This window comes from Hippocampus bargibanti, linkage group LG08 (assembly GCF_051943395.1).
Source record: "Hippocampus bargibanti isolate YZ-2025 linkage group LG08, ASM5194339v1, whole genome shotgun sequence".
Classification (NCBI taxonomy): Eukaryota; Metazoa; Chordata; class Actinopteri; order Syngnathiformes; family Syngnathidae; genus Hippocampus; species Hippocampus bargibanti.
Genome location: NC_142741.1, coordinates 3,695,539 through 3,718,943, shown reverse-complemented (window position 1 = coordinate 3,718,943; position 23,405 = coordinate 3,695,539). Strand labels below are relative to the sequence as shown.

Sequence of the window (23,405 nt, the reverse complement as noted above, 5' to 3'; positions counted from 1 at the left end):
GCTCGAATTCATACAGAAGGACTTCTTTAATCGATTGCAAACGTTTATGCTTTCCTCTTCAGAACTATTTGAATCATATTCATAACTGGATGAGTAACAAGAAAGCATCTTCTCCGAATCTGAAGCCATTGTTTTGATTCTAGAGCAAGGCAAGACGTCCTGGCGTGACCTTCTGAAATTCGCCATCTCCGAGGGCATTTTGAAGTAGTTTTGGGACACTTTAACTCATTTTTATTGGTGTTTTGCATTTCACTAAAAATATCATCCTGCGTGTTTTGGCTATTTTAGATGCTATAAAAGGTTTTTCTATCTAACTAGCTAATATATAGCTAATAGCTAGCCAGCTCGATAGCTAGCCAGATAGATAGCTAATAGATAACCAGATAGCTAATATATAGCCAGCTAAACAGATAGCAAATAGATAGCTAGCTAGGTAGCTAGATAGATAGATAGCAAATAGCTATTTAGGTAGCTAGCAAGATAGCAAATAGCTAGCCAATTTAGGAATTAGATCACCAAATCCTGCACACTGGATTTGATTAATATGACATGTATATTTGACAAAGGGGTTAAAGTTGCATAAAAGGGGGATTTGGGGGGGGGGGGGGGGGGAAGAATTAAAAAAAGAAGAAGACTGTCATTCTTGCTGTGCCATTCAAGATACCGAGCTAATGTTCTCTTGGTTCCTTTTGACTCGCTCCATCTCTGGAGTGAACACCACGGGGGTTCCCTTGGCCGCGCTGTCCTTATATAACACCTGAAATGGGGCAGAAGGGGGTGGTAAGACATTGGGTAGCAGCGGAAAAAATAAAAATAAACAATCAGCTTGATAAATTAGTCCCATGGTACAAGAGTGGGCAAAGGAGCTACGTAGCATTGAATTAAAGGACAACCGACACCTCCGGACAAGTTGCGTCCATAATTTGTAAAATCACTTCACATGAAGTCTAGTGAGCGTATTTTACAAAGATTCCACCGCATATAGCTATATTTTACGTTTTAAGACTCGCGCTGAATATTCCGGAAGTCTTGTTTTTGAGTTAGTGACGAGTCCTCACCCTACGTCACTGAAGGAACGCCCCTGACTGAGAAAGCGAGACACAATGCATTTTGGGTACTTTTTTTCATCTGAAAACACCGTGTTGATGGCGAAATTAGAAAGAAAAACACATAAATAACGCGATGGTGAATCGTTGTGTGTTGCACCAAGACTACTATTTGATACTAGTTGACACAAATTCCCAGCAGACAAATCAGCCCATTTCCAACGGAGCTTATGCGCCATCTTGTACATTTTCTGGGACGCTACATTGGAGTCCTGGCGGCTCGCTGGTAGGACTTCTTTAATCGATCACAAACACTTGTGCTTTCCTCTTCAGAACTATTTGAATCATATTCATAACTGGATGAGTAACAAGAAAGGATCTTTTTTTCCGAATCTGAAGCCATTGTTTTGATTCTGGAGCAAGGCAGTTTGTGAAAGAGTTTCCTGACGTGATGTCACGAAATGGGGGCGGGACTTTCTGAATCTCTCCACTTTTGAGCTTATTAGTGGCAGTTTTGGTCAACTTTAAGTCATTTTTATTGGTGTTTTGCGTTTGACTAAAAATATCAGCCTGTGTGTTTTGGGTATTTTAGATGCTATAAAACGTTTTTCTGATGTCAGTTGGGAAACAAAAAAAAATGGTGTCGGTTGTCCTTTAAATGCTACTACGCTAAGTACGGAATTGCATTTTTTTTTCCAGTTTATCGCAAAAATGCTAATTTGGTTCTTTGCTCACCCCTGCTATGGAGTTATTCAGGACTCAAAAGTCAAACATGAGAAAATTACTTCAAACTTGACATGTGGCGATGGAGGTGGGTGATATTGATCTGGGGGGCGGGTTAAAAGGCAGGTTGGTAATTTAGGATGGGATGGAAATCTGCATTAAGGTTCAAGAGATGAAAATGGAGAGAAGGAAGTGCGCGCCCGGGATGAAGCAAGAACGAGATTAGATGAAGTTGATGGTCGCTTCTGCTCACTGGCGACATCGTCCGTGTTTGTTAGGAACACATGACGCAATTTGAGAAGGGCGTTCCACTACCGAGCTGATGTGCCTCTGGGTCTGTTTGACCCGCTTCACTTCCGGCAGGTCAGGGATGACCGTGGCGCGATCCAGGGAATCCCTGTATTTGATCTAAGCCATAGGGGGGGGTGGAGAGCAAGAGTCAGTCAAGACACACACCAAAACTAAATGTGAAAAAGAAAATGGAGCTTAGCAGCAAAAGAGCGCAACGGGATACAGCGATACCTCGGTTTACCAACCCCTTGGCTTACGAACTTTTCGGTTTACGAGTGTTAAATTTATGACAAATTTACCTTGGCATATGAACTTTTCGGATAAAGCCATGTGATTGGTCAAGAACGCAGCAGTGAGGGTGGGGGGTTTAAACATTAAAGAGACAGGCAGACGACAGAGAGAGTGTTTCAACCTTGATAGTTCAACGGTAGAGTGTAGACTGCAAGGTTAAAATATCCCATCAATAAGGCTCCACAAACAACCCGCACAAGCCATCTGTACACTTGATGCAAAAAGCTATCAACCCACCTAAACAGAACACAATTGATGAGGAACTAGGTAAAATTATCGCAGCACCTACAAGGGATCATTCCTCAAGATGGTGAAAGAAGAAGGCTACGTTCCTCATCAAGTGTTTAATGCTGATGAAACAGGCCACTCCATTCCATCAAGCCATCAACGGCCATCACAAAGGTCAATAAAACGACTTTATTATATAATACAGTTTATTTCTTTCATTATAATACCGTAGCACATTTATTATACATAAAATAAGGTATATTTTGTGTAGCTTTAAGACTTATATAGTAGAAAATTATGTTTTATGGGGACTTGGGAACGGATTATTCTCATTTGAATGGTTTCCTATTGGAAATTAATTTTTGGGATACACACTTTTCACCTTACACACTCTGTCTGGGAACCAATTAAGTTCGTAAGCCAAGGTATCCCTGTATTAACCTTTTTTTTTGGGGGGGGACTGCCCCCTGAAATAAATAACTAAATCAGCCCCTAAACTCAGTTTCTTCACTTAACATCAAATGTGTTGCATTATCTCTCATGACAGGACAACCGAAAAAGTCTCAAGGCCCGACAAGTGAAACTCAGCAGCTTTAAAAGCATCTGGTCAAAATCGAAATGGGACATGGCCCCAAGTTTGGATCAAAGCAGCTATTTTGAGCAATTTCCGAAGCTTAAACTTTGTTAGCAGGTTAGGGAGAAAAAAAAGCCCTTGATAACATTTTCACCACTCAACACGAAATTAGCGGGATAACAGGACCCACAAAAAAACACAATTCTCAAATGCTGAAGAGGATGTTGGCTATCTTGATTTAAAGGACAACCGACACCATTTTTTTGTTTCCTAACTGACATCAGAAAAACGTTTTGGAGCATCTAAAATACCCAAAACACGCAGACTGATATTTTTAGTCAAATGCAAAACAACTATAAAAATGACTTGAAGTGTCCAAAAACTACTTCAAAATGAAACAGGAAATGGCAAGTTTCAGAAGGTCCCGCCCCCTTGTTCGTGACGTCACGCCAGGACGTCTTGCCTTGCTCTAGAATCAAAACAATGGCTTCAGATTCGGAGATGCTTTCTTGTTCCTCATCCAGTTATGAATATGATTCAAATAGTTCTGAAGAGCAAAGCATAAATGTTTGCAATCGATTAAATAAGTCCTTCCGTGTCATTTTGAGGCGTCTGGACTGCAATGTCGCGTCCCAGAAAATACACAAGATGGCGCACAAGCTCCGTTGGAAATGGGATGATTTGTCTGCTGGGAATTTGTGTCAACTAGTATCAAATAGTAGTCTTGGTGCGACACACAACGATTCACCACCGCGTCATTTATGTAGTTTTCCTTTTAATTTTGCCATCAACACGGTGTTTTCAGACGAAAAAAAAGTGCCCAAAATACATTGTCTGTCGCTTTGTCGGTCAGGGGCGTTCCTTCAGTGACGTCACGTACGGACTCGTCACCAACTCAAAAACAAGACTTCCTGAATATTCAGCGCAAGTCTTAAAACGTCAAATATAGCTATAAGCGGTGGAATCTTTGTAAAATGCGCTCAGTAGAAGTCATTTGAATTAATTTTACAAATTATGGACGCAACTTGCCCGGAAGTGTCGGTTGTCCTTTAATGCACCAATTTGGAGCTAATACCAGGGGCTGTTCAAAAGTTGAAAAAAAACTGTCCAGTTTGCCTGTACGGTGCTCCAAAAAAAGTCTCTGTACTGCCCCAAGAAGCTAAAGACCAAGCATCAGACAACACACAGTAAGAATAACATACAAACCACAACATCAAATATCAAAAAGGGAACATGAAGCTTTTTTTTGTTTGTTTACATCCTGTGAAACGTAGAAGCGTGTTAGCCCACTGGAGTTATAATGTCAGAGAGCGCTATGTTATTGTATTTTTTTTTTCAAGCAGAGTGAAATGAGGGAGTGAGAGGTTGACGGTTCATTCATTTCGGAATACCGTGCTAATATTTAGCTGATTGCGTCTAACGCGTTCCATCTCTGGCGTCGCCGACACAGATATGCCTCGTCCCACATCTTCCTTATATTGGAGCTTTGGAGCCAGACAAAAAAATAAAAAATAAATACAAGTCAAAAAAGGTTGGTGACACTCAAAAGTACAGTAAAGTCTCGTTATATCGATATCGGATATATCGATAGTCCCGGTTATATCGATACTATTTCTATGCACGCACGGAGAAAATTACATGCAAACAGGGTTGGATATATCGATAGTCCTGGTTATATCGATATTTTTTCGGACTCCCTTGAATATCGATATAACGAGACTTTACTGTAGTTTAGAAGGGTAAGAATCCGACCGATACTGTTTTTTTGGGCGGGGGACAAACATGGATGGATTGGTCAGCTACCATTGTTTTGTAAGGGTTTTTCGGTTAATATTAGCAATGCTAAGACAAAGGCATAAAAGGAATTTAGGGATCATGTACATCAGGGGTGTCAAAGTAATTTTTTTTGCCGCGGGCCACATTGTAGTTATGGTTTCTTCTCAAGGGCCGTTATGAATTTGGGGAAGCCATTAGAATGTTTAAATCCCTTCAAATATTACATATAGAGCACACAGCAAATTAATGAACAACTCGTTTTAAAATCTGAAGTCAAGTATAATGACTTTTATTGTGTTTGACATCCAAAAATATGAATTTTTGGCTCAGATTTTAGCAATCATCATGGAATTTAACAAGTTTGATTTGCTTTCGCGGGCCGAAAAATACAATGTGGCGGGCCGGATTTGGCCCGCGGGCCTTGACTTTGACACCTGTGATGTACATGAATCAATCTGGGCTCTAGCAATTTAGAAAGACAAAAATTGGCCCACAAAAAATAACGAAACAGATCAACAAGACTGGGTGGGTATGTCGATCAAAAAAAAAAAAGACTCAGTGAATTCCAGGACTCCTATTTTGTTTTTTTCAATAGATTGACATGAAACTACTGAGTCGATGTGACCAAACACTGAATATGAATTGGACCGTATGGGTTTGAAGCAGCCATTTTTTGGATGAATTCCAGGCTAGATAGATTGTTCAAAAATCCATGTCCAAAAATAAATGAAGATATAAATCAGTTTCATAGATTACGATGAAATTGAGTAGATACTTTGGTCAGAACAGGATAATTGGAAAAAGTCTTAGGGAGACTGTTTGTGGGGCATATTCAAAGATGGTCAATGGTATGGACAGACCTGTGTTTGAATGCGACCATATCTATGATGACCAGCCAATTTTATCGACAGTATCGGTCGGGAACTTTCTGAAAAACTTCATGCAGGTGGATTATTTGAGGGAAATATGGAAGAAGGGGTTATCATTTGGAGAAAAAAAAAAACTATGTCAAAGCACACCCAACAGCAGTCAAGGGGAGAGCATGATGACATAAAGAATGTTAGTTAGGATGGAAGAATGTAAAGCCTTGCCCTTCAAAGTTGGCAAAAGGGATTTGGGGGAGGTCAGAGGATTGCTGCTGGGGGGAAGCTGATGACTGTAAGATGGCAAGACGACGGAGGGAAATAAGGAGAGAGGTCTTCTACCGAGCTGATATGCTTCTGGGTTTCTTTGACCCGCTTCACCTCGGGGAGGTCTGGTATGGCTGTGGCTTGACAGAGAGAATCCTTGTACTGTATCTGCCCATTGCAAAAAAATAAATACATAAATAAATGTCACACAGGTACAAAGACAAACCTGGTAAAAAAAAATGGCCGTGCTTTCACTCGGAAAGTTAGTATCAATACAGCACAAGCAAATTAAAGCTAGCAAATCGACGTTGTTAGCAATACCTTCCAACTGACCAGAAGATATCAACAAGATAGATCAGGAACTTGCCATAGGCGTCAACGGGACATTTCAAGCGGGTGGTTTATTTGAAGAAGGATAGAATTAGAGGGATTATCGTTCACAGGGAAGTCAGTTCCAAACAAAGTCAAACACCGGTCAAGAAGAGAGTGATGAGAGAAGAGCTAAGATGGCAGATGTCAAATACTGGACTTCTGAGTTGGGAAGGGGAGAGGATTGTAGGGATGATGGTTGCAGGGTGGGTAAAGAGTAGGGGTAGATGGGATCTTCTACCGAGCTGATATTCTTCTGGGTTTCTCGGACCCGCTTCACCTCAGGTAGATCTGGTATTGCCGTACCTTGACTCAAAGAATCCTTGTACTGTATCTGCCCGTTGCAACAACAACAAAAAAAAAAGAACGTCACACCGGTACAAAGTCAATGACAACCCAGACAAAACAATTCCCGCCCATTCACTCGTAAAGTTAGTGTCAACACCAGCACAGGTCATTTAGAGCTTGTGAATTGAGGAAAGCAAGACTGAAGGCTTTTGTGAAAGGACACCAAACTAAAGCACTTTGGAAGAAATAATGATGGGATTCGGGTCACTTGTCTGTCTTTTTACTTGGTATACAGTGCAATCGCCAAAGATATTATGCCGCTGACTGACTCAACATTGGAAGTCATCTGGGAAAGACCTAGTACCGGTATATTGCTATAACCTGACGAACTGTTGATACCATCAGGATGACCACAGCTTATCAACAAGATAGGTCGGGAACTTGCCATCGGCACCAACGGGACATTTCAACCAGGCGGATTATTTGAAGAAGCATAGAAGGGATTATCATTTAGTGGAAAGTCAGTTCCAAACAAAGTCAAACACTGGTCAAGAGGAGCATGATGTGAGAAGAGTCTTAGTTAAAATGGCAGATGTCAAGTACTGCACTTCTGAGTTGGGAAGGGAAGAGGATTGTAGTGATGATGATTGTAGGGTGGGTAAACAGTAGGGGTAGATGGAATCTTCTACCGAGCTGATATTCTTCTGGGTTTCTCGGGCGCGCTTCACCTCGGGAAGATCTGGTATAGCCGTACCTTGACTCAGAGAATCTTTGTACTGTACCTGCCCATTGCGAAAAATGTCACAGAGGTACAAATTCAAAGACAATCCACACAAAACAATCCCCGCCCATTCATTCGCAACATTAGTGTTAAAACCACCATAGACAATTTAGAGCTAGCGAATCAGGGAAAGCAAAACTAAAGGTGTTAACTTTTGTGAAAGGACATGGTCCCGAAAAACTTTCAGTATGTTGTATCTCTCAAATTCAGGCCTGTCTTGTTATTTTTGCATTACAGCTTGGCAGGAGAATCAAACTAAAGTATTTTGGATTTTAGAATAAATTAGGGTGGAATTCAGGTCACGGAAGTTATTTGGAAGGGACCTGGTATGTTGCTATAACCTCACAAAGTGTTGATACCTTCTGACTGACCAGAGGATGTCAACAAGATAGGTCGGGAACTTGCCATCGGCGTCAACGGGACATTTCAACCAGGCGGATTATTTGAAGAAGCATTGAAGGGATTATCATTTGGAGGAAAGTCAGTTCCAAACAAAGTCAAACACTAGTCAAGGGGAGAGAGTTAGGATGGAAGATGTCAAATACTGGACTTTCCAGTTGGGAAGGTAAGAAATGATGATTGTATGGCGGGTAAAGAATAGGAAGACATGGGATCCTCTACCGAGCTGATATTCTTCTGGGTTTCTCGCACCCGCTTCACCTCAGGAAGATCTGGTATAGCCGTACCTTGACTCAGAGAATCCTTGTACTGTACCTGCCCATTGCGAAAAATGTCACAGAGGTACAAATTGAGGGACAATCCTCATGAAAAAAATGCCCGCCCGTTCACTTGCGAGGTTAGTGTCAACATCAGCACAAAATATTTTGAGCTAGCCAGTCGAGGAAAAGAAGACTGAAGTTGTTAATGAATACTAAAGGACCTGTTCTCGAAGTTACGCGGTTTCTCTGATAGGGCTCTCTCAAATACAGGTGTGCCTTGTCGTCTTTATATCAACGCAAAAGGTCAAACCAAAGTACTTAAGACTTTAGATGAACTATTCCTGGGATTTGGGCCACTTGTCTGTCTTTTTTTTTTTGCTTGGTGGACAGTCCAATCTCCAAAGACATTATGCCACTGACTGACTCAATATTGTAAATCATCTAAGAAAGAACGGGTATGTTTCCAAAAACATCACAAACTGTTGACGATATCAACAAGATAGATTGGGAACTTGCCATTCACGTCAAAGGGACATTTCAAGCAGCCATTTTTTTTTTTTGAAGGGGTTATCATTTAGAGGAAAGTCAGTTTCAAACAAAGTCAAACACCGGTCAAGAAGAGAGTGGTGAGAGAAGAGTCTTAGTTGAGATGGATTATGTCAAGTACTGGACTTCCGAGTTGGGAAGGGGAGAGGATTGTAGGGTGGTTAAAGAGTAGGGATACATGGGATCTTCTACCGAGCTGATATTCTTCTGGGTTTCTCGGACCCGCTTCACCTCAGGTAGATCTGGTATTGCCGTACCTTGACTCAGAGAATCCTTGTATTGTATCTGCCCGTTGCAAACAAAGAAATATCACACAGGTACAAAGTCAAATCTTGCAAAGATGCCAATGGATTCACTCACGACACGTGCGACCAATCCAAGACAGGTAGTTGACAATTTGTTCTTGGAGTTGATGATTCCAGTTTTAGATTGGATTAATCGTTAAATTGTCAGACCCCCGGAACCAATGAACAAACACGGCAAATGGGGGGGAAAAAAAGCCACGTTTCGGAAAGGGTACTGGATTAAAATGAAAGTCAAGGGAGTAGTCAGGTCATATTCTGAGGGAAACAATGGAGGGAGGACTTCGAGGTGGAATACCGTGCTAACGTTCCTCTGGTTTCGTTTAACTCTCTCCATCTCGGGGGTTTCGGGCAAAGCCGTTCCTCCTCCTACATCCTCTTTGTACTGAATCTTGTTTTTGGGGATGGACCAGAAGCGAAAGAAGAAGCAAAAAATGTCGTTTTCTTTTTTTTGCTCGGAACAGGATACTGGAGAAAAGTTGACATCTCCACCCATTTGTTTCTGAGGACTTACCTCACAGTTGAGTGTTTGAATAGAGAAAAAATATTTGGACAAACAAATAAATACGCTGAGGGTCCTCGATTTACAGATTCTGAATTATGTTTTAAGCTCTCTTTCTTTAAATTCTAAATTAAAATTTTCAATTGACAAAATTTGATTTACAAGCATGGTCACGGAACAAATTGAACTTGTAAGTCGAGGTAGCCCTTTATATAAAGCATCACTACACGGTAGCCAAGGGTTAGAGGCGTAGAAATGCTAACACGTGAATGTCATCATTGGTGACAAAACACACACAAAAAAAAAACCCCCACCAAACTAAATACATAAATAATTTAAAAATACAGTAAAGTCTCGTTATATCGATATTCAAGGCAGTCCGAAAAAATATCGATATAACCGGGACTATCGATATATCCGACCCTGTTTGCATGTAATTTTCTCCGTGCGTGCATAGAAATAGTATCGATATAACCGGGACTATCGATATATCCGATATCGATATAACGAGACTTTCCTGTATAAACGTAAACAGATGGACAGATTCTGGTTAGAGATGATGAAGGAAGAAGAAAAAAAAAAGTGTTAAGAGTCAGTGTTGATATAATATATCATGAAGTAGATACCAAGCTGAAATTCTTCGTATTTTCTTTCACGCGAAGAATTTCAGGTGTGATTACAGCAGACCCTTTGCCCTTTATCACGTGTATTAGGTCAGTCTGGTACTGAAGCTACGGGAAGAAAAACACACAATTAAAAGAAGAAGACATAGCACCCTTACATTTCATATAAATAACAAGTATTTATATAGATTAATGATTTACGGTCAAGTCACAGACTAAAAATGAGGAGAAAAAAAAGGGCTTGTGTTCTCAAAAAGTCTTTTTTGTTGATTGTCCCAAAGCTAAGGTAGGGACAAGGCATAATTGGTTTAAGTTTGTTTATTAGCCTCATGCTATATTGGCATTTTCGTGTTTATTATGTTTGTTAAAGTGCCTTGCACGCAAGGTCCGAGAGGACAGTAATTTCATCTGTGCTGTATGTCATGCATAGTAGCATACGGTGAGACCTCAACTTACGAATTTAATTGGTTCCCAGACAGAGTGTGTAAGGCGAAAAGTGTGTATCTCAAAAAAAAAAATCCCATAGGAAACCATTAAAATGGGAATAATCTGTTCCCGGGTTTCCATAAAATATACTTTTCAACTAAATAAGCCTTAAAACTACACACAACATACCTTATTCTACGTATAATAAATGTGCTATTGTATTGCAATGAAAGAAATACACTGCATTGTATCATAAAGTCACTTTATTTACATTTCTGATGGTCATTTATGGCTTGATGGAATGGCGTTGGAGGTTGAAGGTCAAAGGGAATTGCTGTTTGGAATGAGAGGCGCATTACATGAGGACTGTAAATAAAGAAATAAAATGTGGTGTACAATAAAGTTTTATTTACCTTTTTGATGGTCGTTGATGGCTTATGGAAGGAAAGTCACCTTCCATAAGGACTGTTGGTAACTTAACCTCTGGTGCTGTTCGGTCGTGTCCTTCCGCCGTGGTGGGTGTGTATTATAAAAATAGTGCTTATTATAAGGTTTAATTTTCAAAAATTTGACGTTTGTAAGACGAAAAGTTTGTAAGTTAAGGTGTTTGTAAGTTGAGGTCTCACTGTATTTGACAATAAAGCTGACTTTGACTTTGATATGTAGGAATGCTTAAAGAATATTCCACATAATTTATACAACCTATTTTGCAGACCCGTGACCAAAACGTTAGAGGACCCCAAGTCCCCCCTGTCCCTCAGTTTGAGAACCCATGACTACAAACCACCATTGCACTTACGGTGCTGAAGTTCTTCTGGTTCTCACGGACTCTCTGCATCTCGGGGGTATCCAGAACAGGGACATATTGAGACATGCTCTTCTCCGCTTCTTCTTTGTACTTTTTCTGTGAGGAAAACCACATTCAGGTTTTACACGGCGAGCCGACGGCGGATTCTGCCGAGTGACGGACAACCCACCTGGCTGACGATGTTCTTCATCTGCTGAGCGTGGATAATGTCCGGAGTGTCGATGACGGTGGTGTAGCTGGCTCGGTCCATCTCGGCTGTGTGCTTGTACTTGACCTGATGGAGGGAAAACATCTGGATTATCATCCCTTTTTGATTTAAGGACTCTATAAAATGACAAAAATATTAACTCATTCACTGCCAGACAATGTGCTGAAATGTGTCCACTCGAGTGCCAGGGTTTTTGTCATTTTCACTGAAATTGCAGGACCCTCAGAATATAGAGTTTTAGAACTACATTAACATTCAATACAGCGTTAGAAACCTTACATTTTCTTCTTTCATCAGAAAAATACACTTAATTCCTAAGTTTTATGGCTCTGGAGTTATCTGAATTTGAAATGGGGGCGGCTGTACAAAATACAATAAAATACACGATACATACACATATTGATTTATATGGCGCTTTAACAACAGCTGAAGCTGTCGCATAGCGCTTACATGGACAAAATGTAAATGCTGCCCCCTCGTGGAAGGGAAAAAAACATTGCCAGAGGTCTGACCAGCGCTTTATCGGCACCCCAGCAAGAAAACCCAGAACCTAAATCAAATTTGGGAATGGCGCTCTATGTCATATTTTCAATTCCCACCGTAAGAAACCTTAGACTCTATTCTTTCATCAGAAAAAAAGAGTTAATTCCAAAGTTATATGGGTCTGGAGTTATCTGAGCTTGAAATGGGGGCGGCTGTACAAAATACAACGCAATACATACCTATTGATTGATATTATATAGTGCTTTAACAACAGCTGAAGCTGTAACAAAGCGCTAACAGACAAAGGGCAAATGCTGCCCCTTTGTGGAAAGGAAAAACATTGCCAGAGGTCTGACCAGCGCTTCATCGCCCCCCCCCCCCCCCTGCAAGAAAAAACAAAACCTGAACAAATTTGGGAATGGCGCTCCATGTCATGCTTTTCGCATGCTTTTCTACAGCTGCGTGTTTGCTTTCAACATTTAGCTTGTAGTTGACGTGCACATTCCGCCATGATGTCCCTGATCCACTGGTGAAAAGGACGCTTTGCTCCTCTCCTGTTTCAGAATCAGAATACCTTTATTCGTCCCACAATGGGGAAATTTGCAGTTATTTGTTATTTAGTTTTTGTTTTTGTTGTTTTGACTTCAAAATGGCTGCCTTTCCAGCAGCTCATGTACTTGTTTTTTCTACTTCTTTCTTTCCTTTCATAACTTTGCTGCTGTGAAATGTCAATTTCTCCACTGCAAGACTAATAAAGGCAAATCCAATTCAATTCAATTTCTCAGTCCGACTAGACAAGAGTTGTGGCAAACAATTCAGTTGCAAACCTGGCTGAGGATGTCGGTGGCATTCCTCGCCCGCACGAAATCCGGAGTGTCGTTGGCCAACGCCAACAATCCTTTGCCCTTTATCTCCTGTTCCAGTGACTTCTTGTACTCCCTCTGAAAACGTCACGCCAAAAATAAATACATACATACATACATACATACATACATGCATACATAAATACATACATACATACATACATACATACATACATACATACATACAACCATACATACATACAACCATACATACATACATACAACCATACATACATACAACCATACATACATACATACAACCATACATACATACATACATACATACATACATACAACCATACATACATACAACCATACATACATACATACAACCATACAACCATACATACATACATACATACATACATACATACATACATACATACATACATACATACATACATACATACATACATGCATACATACAACCCTCCATACATACATACATACATACATACATACATACATACATACATACATACAACCATACATACAACCATACAACCATACATACATACAACCATACAACCATACATACATACATACATACATACATACATACATACAACCATACATACAACCATACAACCATACATACATACAACCATACAACCATACATACATACATACATACATACATACATACATACATACATACAACCCTCCATACATACATACATACATACATACATACATACATACATACATATATACAACCATACATACATACAACCATACATACATACAACCATACATACATAAATACATACATACATACATACATACATACATACATACATACATACATACATACATACATACATATATACCTCGCACAGGATTTGAGTGGCATTGGTTGCCCTCAAAAGCTCGGGAGTTTCCTCCAACACGGTGAGCCCTTTACCCTTCACGCCTTCCTCTAGATCCCTCCTGTACTCTTTCTACAGGATTGGAAGAAAAAAAAAAAACAACACAGAGACTGCGGAGAGACAATATGGAAAGACAACTTTGACTTCAACCACATCATCCAAATTCACCGTGCATGCGGTTGTAAAGGGAATAAAAAGGGTACAAAGCGATGCAGGTTGACGTGGAAATTCCCGAGTGTGGTAACGATTAACGTGTGGTGACATAAACATGCAGTTGCGGTTACGCTCTGTCATTTCAAATAGAGTCATCTCCATGTTGAAGTTACCGGAGGAAGGAAACCATCGATGAGAAGAAGGTTTCTTCAGTCGTCATCTGTACTTCTTTGAAGGTGTCGGACGTTTCGCTTCTTATCTAAGAGGCTTCATCAGCAAACAAAAAAACATTGCTGGTCGTTTTGGCCCTATATATATATATATATATATATATATATATATATATATATATATATATATATCCCTACTATCCAGACGTGGCGGTGCCGGACTCTGCAATGACAGGTCCCTGCTCTCAGGTTAGGGGGAGTAGAGGACTATTCCCTGAGGCTACACCGATTACTTCGATTGTCCTGACTGATTACTTCTATTGTCCTGACTGATTGCCCCATTTGCTCTGGTATCACCTCATCAGCATAACTAAGCCTATGTTGCCTTAGAAGTCTGTTGTACGAACGATCCAAATTAAACCTCATCCCACCATGGCGATTCCGTGAAGGGTTTTGCTGTTTTATGAAAATAGCTTGTTTTACTCCACTTTCCAAAAAAAAATTCTTTCGTTGACGAAGCCTCTTGGATAAGAAGCGAAACGTCCGACACCTTTAAAGAAGTACAGATGACGGCTGAAGAAACCTTCTTCTCATCGATGGACCACTCCTGTACGACTGAGAGCTTACACAGACATAGGAAGGAAACACTTTTTTGGTGCTACTTCATTAGCATCGGGTGTTTAGTTTGTATCATATGGGTTCATTCAAAAAACAAAACTGTGAGGGGGTGTGATTGTGAGCTAGTATGATTACGGGGGGATGGGTAAGATGAAAGTACAGGTACTGGGGAGGGGCTCAGGTGGTCCTTTGGTTACCTCACTGGCTATTTTGGTGGCATGTCTGACATGTATCATGGCGGGCGTGACTTCCAAGCCTGAGAGGTTCTTGCCCCTCATGGTCTCCTCAAAATCCTTCCTATAGTCTTTCTAGTGGTCGCAAAAATCAGACAGGAACATACACACGTCACGTACATACCTGCCGCTGTTCACTGCGTGTTTGTGTATGACGTAGAATTGAAATGTATGTTGCGGTGGCGGAAACTTGAAATGAATTTAAAATGAAAGATATTTACATTTAAAGGACAACCGACGCCTCCGGGCAAGTTGTGTCCATCATTTGTAAAATGGCTTCAAATGACTTCTACTGAGCGTATTTTACAAAGATTCCATCACATATAGCGATATTTTTAATTTAAATTAAAATTCATCTTCATAATTAATAATAATAATAATCTTAAAATTAAAATTAAAATTAATCTTCATAATTAATAATAATAATAATAATAATAATAATAATAAAAATAATAATAATCATCATCATCTTAAAATTAAAAATAATCTTAAAAGTAAAATTAACATTCATCTTCATAATTAATAATAATAATAATACTCTTAAAATTAAAATTAATCTTCCAATTAAAATTAAAATTAAAATTCATAATTAGTTAATAATTCTACTACGACTACTACTACTACTACTACTACTACTACTAATAATAATAATAATCTTAAAATTAAAATTAATCTTAAAAGTAAAATTGAAATTCATCTTCATAATTAATAATAATAATAATAATAATAATCTTAAAATTAAAATTAAAATTAGTTAATAATACTACTACTACTACTACTAATAATAATAATCTTAAAATTAAAATTTATCTTAAAAGTAAAATTAAAATTCATCTTCATAATTAATAATAATAATAATAATAACAATAATTATAATAATAATCTTAAAATGACAATAAAAACTAAAATTAAAATTAAAATTAATAATAATAATAATAATAATCTTAAAAGTAAAATTAAAATTCATCTTCATAATTAATAATAATAATAATAATAATCATACTAATAATAATAATAATAATAATAATAATTTTAAAATTTAAATTAATCTTCCAATTAAAATTAAAATTCATAATTAGTTAATAATAATACTAATAATACTAATAATAATAATAATAATAATAATAATAATAATAATAATAATAATAATACTACTACTACTAATAATAATAATAATAATATTAAAATTAAAATTAAAATTAAAATTAATCTTAAAAGTAAAATTAAAATTCATCTTCATAATTAATAATAATAATAATAATAATCTTAACATTAAAATTAAAATTAGTTAATACTACTACTACTATTACTACTACTACTACTACTACTACTACTACTACTAATAATAATAATAATAATAATAATAATAATAATAATAATAATAATAATAATAATGTGCATCTTTAAATGGAATAAATGCTGACTATGGACCAACAACACACAAAAAAAAACATGACGCAGACATTTCAACAGGATGATCACTTCCTTCACCCACAACCTTTCCGTGTTCACCCAAAGATCAGACGCTCAGTTCAGACCACACGTTCCGTGTTCAAAAACACGCTTTACCTGGCTCTGCATGTGCTGCGCCTCCTTAGCCGTCACGTATGTCGGCGTCTCAAAGTCCAGCATGGCTTTGCCCCTCTCCTTCTCATACTTCTCTTTGTATTTCACCTGTTTGCAGCAATATCACAATCACTCCACTTGGAAACGCAATGGAATAATGACATCACTTGGGAGGACATTTTGGCCAGTAGTTGAAGTAATCGAGTACATGTAGTAGTTGAACCATCAGAGGTTTATCCAAGTGTGTTCCCGACCTCCCCGGAAGGACTTACTATGCTCTGCAGATCCGAAGCCTCCTTGTGATGGAGCTGTTCGGGTGTGTCGGGAATCACGTGGTAGTGACCCCTACTTTCCTCAAACTTCCTCTTGTAGCAGTACTGCGGCGCAACGCCCGGTCAAAAAGCAGCACAAATAAGAAATGCCACAACTACAGACCGTTTGGGTCTATGGGTGACCGCTTACAGTGAATTTAAAATGGATGGGGAAAAAAATATATCATATTTTCGGTGTATAAAGCGCACTGGAGTGTCCACTGGCGGCCGCAGGCGGTACTGCGCCTCAATAGAAATGAATGGGAAAATCTCCAGGCCATTAAAACGAATGGGGATAGCGCCCCTGGCGGCCAAAGACGGTACTGCAGTCACTAGTTGCGCCTCCGTAGAAATGTATGGGAAAGTGTCCTGGCCATTGACATGCACGGGGGAGAGCGCCTCAGGCGGCCAAAGGCGGTACTGTTCCTCCCTTCAAATGCTTGTTCCTTTTGTAGAATAAACACGCTTGCGTATATTCTTATACAGTAATACCTCGGTTTACGAACCCCTTGCTTACGAACTTCCTGGTTTGCGAACGTTACATTTATGAAAATTTTACCTTGGCATACAAACTTTTTTTTGCTGCCTCAATGAGTGATGTGTCGTTCGCGAACGAGCCCGTTCTTCTAACAACAAAATGGCAGCCGACTGTTTTTGTCCTCTATTCCCCACCCCAAGTTTTTAGTTAAAACCACGTGATTGGTCAAGAACGCAGCAGTAAGGGGGGTGGTTTAAACATTAAAGAGACAGGCAGACGACAGTGAGAGAGTTTCAACTTTGATAGTTCAAAGGCAGAGTGTAGACTGCAAGGTTAAATTTCCCATCAATCAGGCTCCACAAAGGATGGAGAAAGAAGAAGGTTACGTTTCTCATCAAGTGTTTAATGCTGATGAAACCGGCCACTCCATTCCATCAAGCCATCAACGACCATCACAAAGGTCAATAAAACCACTTTATTATACAGTACAGTTTATTTCTTTAATTATAATACCATAGCACATTTATTATACATAAAATCAGGTATATTTTGTGTAGTTTTAAGGCTTAGAAAATAAGAAAGTAGAAAATTATATTTTATGGGGACCTGGGAACGGATTATTCTCATTTTAATGGTTTCCTATGGGAAATTAATTTTTGGGATACACACTTTTCGCCTTACACACTCTGTCTGGGAACCAATTAAGTTCGTAAGTCAAGGTATCACTGTATCTCGAGTATATATTTTAATACTTATGCATTATGTACGGTTCTTTTTACCTGAAGTATTGTTTTCCACTTGTACAGCTCTTAAAACACATTTTTGTACGTGTTTTCTACATACTTTGTGACGCTATGTACAGTTTTTCCCCCCCTGCACACTTTGGGTGCGTCTTATACACCGGAAAATACAGTACGTATATGATTTGAGTTAATGTATCCAATTACTGAATAGATTAATAAATAAACATATGTTTATATATTCATTAAATATCACAACATGTGCATTTGGTTAAAAAAATCCAATTATATGGACAAATATGCCGGTTAAAGAAAGGTGATGTTTTGAGTTACATGAGGAATTATGAAATTTTGATATAACAAGAAAAAAGAAAAAAAAAAGTTGGTTAAAAAAATGCTAGCTGTACTAGAGGTGGAGGATGAGTGAAGTATGGATCACTACCAGATGATGTCACAGATTTTAAACCATGGAGGAATGGAGATGCTACTGAGGGTTACAAAGGAAGTGGAAACACGCGTATGACTTCCTGACGGTGGGTCAGGTTGAAGGTGGCGAGATTTAATTGGTAAACGATGTCTTACGTCGCTGGATAGCCTGCTGGTGTTCAGGCCGTGTTGCATGGAGAGAGACTCGGCCATGTCGGTCACAGGCTTGTGAAGCTTCTTCAAGTCACGTTTGTACTTCACCTGTAGCGAAAGGTCGGACAGCGTTCCAACGCAGGCATATTTAAAAGTTTCATGCTGTTATATGCTTAGTCAATATGTGTGACTTGAATACATAATTAAAGCACAGACAACCTGGGGTCAATTTGAGGTCAACAGACACAGCAAGTTAAACTGTCATCTTCCATCGAGGAGATCTGGCCTTGAACAGAATTTAGGACATGGGAAACTCCTTTATCACAGAAGTAATTTACGACTTGAAACTCCTTCACAGGAAGAGCTCATTAGCCAGGTTACAAATGTATCAGTTTTATTGCTTATTGTTCGTGCTTAGAACTTAAGAGGCGTGGTATTCTAATCAAGAAAACTATGTTTTACTAATGTATCACTTAAAGGACAAGCGATGTCACTTTTTTGTTTTTTAACTGACACCAGAAAAACGTTTTATAGCATCTAAAATACCCAAAACACACAGTATGATATTTTTAGTCAAATGCAAAACACCAATAAAAATGACTTAGTGTGCAAAATCTGCAAAAAATTGAGTTGCTAATTGGGCATTTTCAGAAAGTCCCGCCCCCAGTTCGTCACGCTAAGACGTCTTGCATTGCTAGTGAAGCAAAACAATGGCTTCAGATTCGGAGAATATGCTTTCTTGTTACACATCCAGTTATGAATATGATTCAAATAGTTCTGAAGAGGAAAGCATACAAGTTTGCAATCGATTAATTTATTTGTGCCATTTTGAGGCAACATTGGGGGAAAATCTCTCACCCAAAAAAAAGAGGCACAAAATGGCGACCTCCTGTGGCCACCTCCGTTTCGACAGGCTGATAAATTCCTTATATGGAGCTTGGACTCCCTCTTCTGGCGGGGTTTGGGTGCAACACGGTTCTCAGACCAAACATGTACAGCAAAATACATTGACGTGATGGAAGGACCGCTGTAATGCGTCTTTTTTACGGTCAAGGGTGGTCCTTTAGTGACGTCACGTACGGACTCGTCACCAACTCAAAAACAAGACTTCCGGAATATTCAGCGCGAGTCTTAAAATATAGCTATATGCGGTGGAATCTTTGTAAAATACGCTCAGTAGAAATCATTTGAAGCCATTTTACAAATTATGGACACAACTTGTCCGGAGACGTCGGTTGTCCTTTAAATTTGCATATACTCTCAATAAATAGCTTGGCAGAGGGATGCAGAATTCCGTCATCTGTCATGAATGGCTGCGTCTCCTGCCAGCAGTAAAAAAAAAAAATCTGGGTTCGAGTCTTTGTCCACAGTGTCCGATCGAACATCTCTGACAGAAGGCGACGTATCGTGGTGGAGTTTTGAGATGGCGCTACCTACCTCGCTAGCTAGGGTGTGGGCGTCCTTGTAGGTCTTGTAAACCGTACTGTCCTTGAGGTCGTACTGAGGTCGCTTTCCTTTCATTTCTTTGTCAAACTTCTCCTTGTACTTCAGCTAGTGGGGGGGAATCAAAGAAGACTTGTTAAGAAACGTCGCATTCCCAAGTTTCACATGAACGCTATATGAATCTCATATATCACAAATATATATGGAAGGGAAAATGTGGTTGGATAACGAAAATGTAAGCAGGCCTCCAAACAAGTCATTTTGGTCTTTATTGGACACGTCTCCGGAGGAAACGGTTTTCCAATAAATCGGGGTAAAATATTTCAAAGGGTTAGTATTTCCCTTTCAAAAAGTAGTAGTAATAATAATAATAATAATAATAATAACAATAAATTTTATTTCTAAGCGCCTTTCAAAACTCTCAAGGTCACTTTACAGTCACAGGATAAGTTTTTCTGTTGGTGAGCAGCGGCAGCCACATGCGCCAGCGTTCACTCAACCCGAAAGTAACTCAAACACATAGAAAGCTAGCTCGCTATCTAATAGATAGCTAATAGCTAACTCGATAGATAGCCAGCCAGCTAGATAGCAAATAGAGAGCCAGCTAGCTAGATAGATAGATAGCCAGCGAGATAGCAAATACTCCATTTGAACATACTCTTGAACATACATACTCTTGTGGTTTTATTTTTAACAACAGCTAAAGCTGTGACAAAGCGCTAATACGTAGCTAATAGATAACTAGCTAGAAAACTACCCTGGACAAATTTGTAACAAAAAATAGCATTGTATTGTATTTTTTTTTAATCCTGCAAAGTCATCAAACAAGTTACAGTGATACCTCGGTTTACGAACACTTTAGCTAACGAACTTTCCGCCTTACGAACATTAAATTTGCGAGAATATAATCTTGGAATACGAACTAGTTTTCGGAAAACACACGGAGCGCCACAATGGCTGGCGGAATAGTTTTCGCCGGAAGAACACCAAACCAGCAGAGGACAGTGTGAGTGAGGGTATTATCGCCGAGAAAGCACGGCAACTTCACGCGGATATCATCAAGAGGCAACTACATCAACGGTAAATAAAACAATTTTATTATACAATACAGTTTATTTCTTTATTTACAATAAATCCCCTTTCAAATTGCTGCTGGCGACTGCCAATGACCCCATTGTGGGACGAATAAAGGTTTTCTGATTCTGATTCTGAAAATAGCACATTTATTATACATAAAATAAGGTATATTTTGTGTAGTTTTAAGGCTTATTTAGTAGGAAATTATGTTTCATGGGTACCTGGAAACGGATTATTCTCATTTTAATGGTTTCCTATGGGAAAATAATGTTTGGAAGACACACTTTTCACCTTACACACATTTTCTGGGAGCGCCAGTCTTAAAACGTAAAATATAGCTATATGTGGTGGAATCTTTGTAAAATACGCTCAGTAGAAGTCATTTGAAGCCAATTATGGACTTGTCCGGAGACGTCGGTCGTCCTTTAAAATTATAGCTCGCGTTCATAATTAGCATCTGAGAGTCATCGCTTTTGTAGCCGCCGTCGTCCACAATGTACTTTTCCAGCAGCGAACCCAAACCAGATAAACACACCGTGCGTTGGTTAGCAGCTAGCCCGGCGTTAGCATCCTTACGTCACTCGTCATCGCACTGATTTTCTTAATGTGGCGCATCAGCGGGGTGTCGTAGGAAGCCATTCCGTGGGGGGAAGGCTTGGCCTGAAGCCAAGCGATTGGTTCGCGGCGTTAAGACGACAAAGGACGATGAAGAAGAGGGAAGAGGAAGGACAGCATGGATGGTGAAGACAATATGAGAAGCTATTTTGACGGGACGTGATGACAATGAAGGATGGATTGAAATAAGGATGGTGAATGTCACAAAATTAGCAGTGTTGGCGCTACATGGGGAGATGGATGGAAAGGGGTGGGATGGAGGCTAAAGACATGAATGAATCGACAGAAGCTTGAGGCCGACCGAGATCTTCCTAAGCTAAGTTGAAGTTCTTCCTACCTGGCTGTTGAGCTTGCAGACTTCCGTGGCTAGCTCGATGTCGGGACGGTGGGCCAGAGAACCTCCGCGACTGGCCTCTTCACGGGCTTTGTTGCGATAGCCGATCTGACGAGACATCGGTCATTTGAAAATACAGTAAAGTCTCGTTATATCGATATCGGATATATCGATAGTCCCGGTTATATCGATACTATTTCTATGCACGCACGGAGAAAATTACATGCAAACAGGGTCGGATATATCGATAGTCCCGGTTATATCGATATTTTTTCGGACTCCCTTGAATATCGATATAACGAGACTTTACTGTAAATGTCAAAATGATGATATTTCTGACCATTCGAAAAAATAAAACAACATTAAATAGGTCATAAATTACTTTCCCCCCCCAATATGATTACTGATCACTGATCTTAAAATTATTTTTCTTTTATTTTTCTGCCAATAATATAAAAATAAAATACAATGATTATACAGTGATACCTCGGTTTACGAACCCCCTTGGCTTACGAACTTTTCGGTTTATGAACGTTACATTTATGAAAATTTTACCACAAAGGTAAATAAAACGATTTTATTATACAGTACAGTGTATTTCTTTAACTATAATACCATAGCACGTTTATTATACATAAAATAAGGTATATTTTGTGTAGTTTTAAGGCTTAGAAAATTCAAAAATTATGTTTTATACGGACGTGGGAACGGATTATTCTCATGTTAATGGTTTCCTATGGGAAATTAATTTTTGGGATACACACTTTTCGCCTTATACACTCTGTCTGGGAACCAATTAAGTTCGTAAGCCAAGGTATCACCGTATCTTCAAAAGACAACCGACACCTCCGGCGGACAAGTTGCGTCCATAATTTGTAAAATGGCTTCAAATGACTTCTACTGAGCGCATTTTACAAAGATTCCACCGCATATAGCTATATTTCACGTTTTAAGACTCGCGCTGAATATTCATGGAGTCTTGTTTTCGAGTTGATGACAATGCCTTAGTGACGTCACGGAGGGAACGCCCCTGACCGAGAAAGCAACACACAATGCATTTTGGGTACTTTTTTTCGTCTGAAAACACCGTGTTGATGGCGAAATTAGAAGGAAAACTACATAAATAACGAGATGGTGAATCATTGTGTGTCGCAGCCAATTGCGTTAACACGCATAAAGAACGTTTAAGTGTACAGATATTTCCAGCAGACAAATTAACCCATTTCAAATGGAGCTTGGGCGCCATCTTGTGCATTTTCTGTGCGCTACATTGGAGTCCAGACGGCTCGAATTGAACGGAAG

The 23,405-nt window shown here is 39.2% G+C and overlaps 1 protein-coding gene across 15 annotated transcripts in view; it reads right to left on the bottom strand.

Moving 5' to 3' along the window:
* Window positions 1–23,405, bottom strand: part of neb (nebulin) — a 113,249-nt gene that overhangs the window by 3,990 nt on the left and 85,854 nt on the right. For 3 of the 15 annotated variants that reach the window (XM_089003409.1, XM_089003407.1, XM_089003422.1), the window contains 21 exons: window positions 22,107–22,211; window positions 21,731–21,814; window positions 20,072–20,185; window positions 18,638–18,742; window positions 16,799–16,903; window positions 16,530–16,634; window positions 14,925–15,035; window positions 13,748–13,858; window positions 12,882–12,995; window positions 11,533–11,637; window positions 11,355–11,459; window positions 10,133–10,237; window positions 9,303–9,395; window positions 8,895–8,987; window positions 8,119–8,211; window positions 7,406–7,498; window positions 6,670–6,762; window positions 6,135–6,227; window positions 4,545–4,637; window positions 2,085–2,177; window positions 665–757 (listed from right to left, as the gene is read on the bottom strand). In XM_089003409.1, the coding sequence (XP_088859535.1) occupies window positions 665–757; window positions 2,085–2,177; window positions 4,545–4,637; window positions 6,135–6,227; window positions 6,670–6,762; window positions 7,406–7,498; window positions 8,119–8,211; window positions 8,895–8,987; window positions 9,303–9,395; window positions 10,133–10,237; window positions 11,355–11,459; window positions 11,533–11,637; window positions 12,882–12,995; window positions 13,748–13,858; window positions 14,925–15,035; window positions 16,530–16,634; window positions 16,799–16,903; window positions 18,638–18,742; window positions 20,072–20,185; window positions 21,731–21,814; window positions 22,107–22,211 (2,106 nt within the window). The remainder of the gene's footprint in view (window positions 1–664; window positions 758–2,084; window positions 2,178–4,544; window positions 4,638–6,134; window positions 6,228–6,669; window positions 6,763–7,405; window positions 7,499–8,118; window positions 8,212–8,894; window positions 8,988–9,302; window positions 9,396–10,132; window positions 10,238–11,354; window positions 11,460–11,532; window positions 11,638–12,881; window positions 12,996–13,747; window positions 13,859–14,924; window positions 15,036–16,529; window positions 16,635–16,798; window positions 16,904–18,637; window positions 18,743–20,071; window positions 20,186–21,730; window positions 21,815–22,106; window positions 22,212–23,405) is intronic. The other 12 variants (XM_089003411.1, XM_089003410.1, XM_089003412.1 and 9 more) reach the window with 11 other exon arrangements.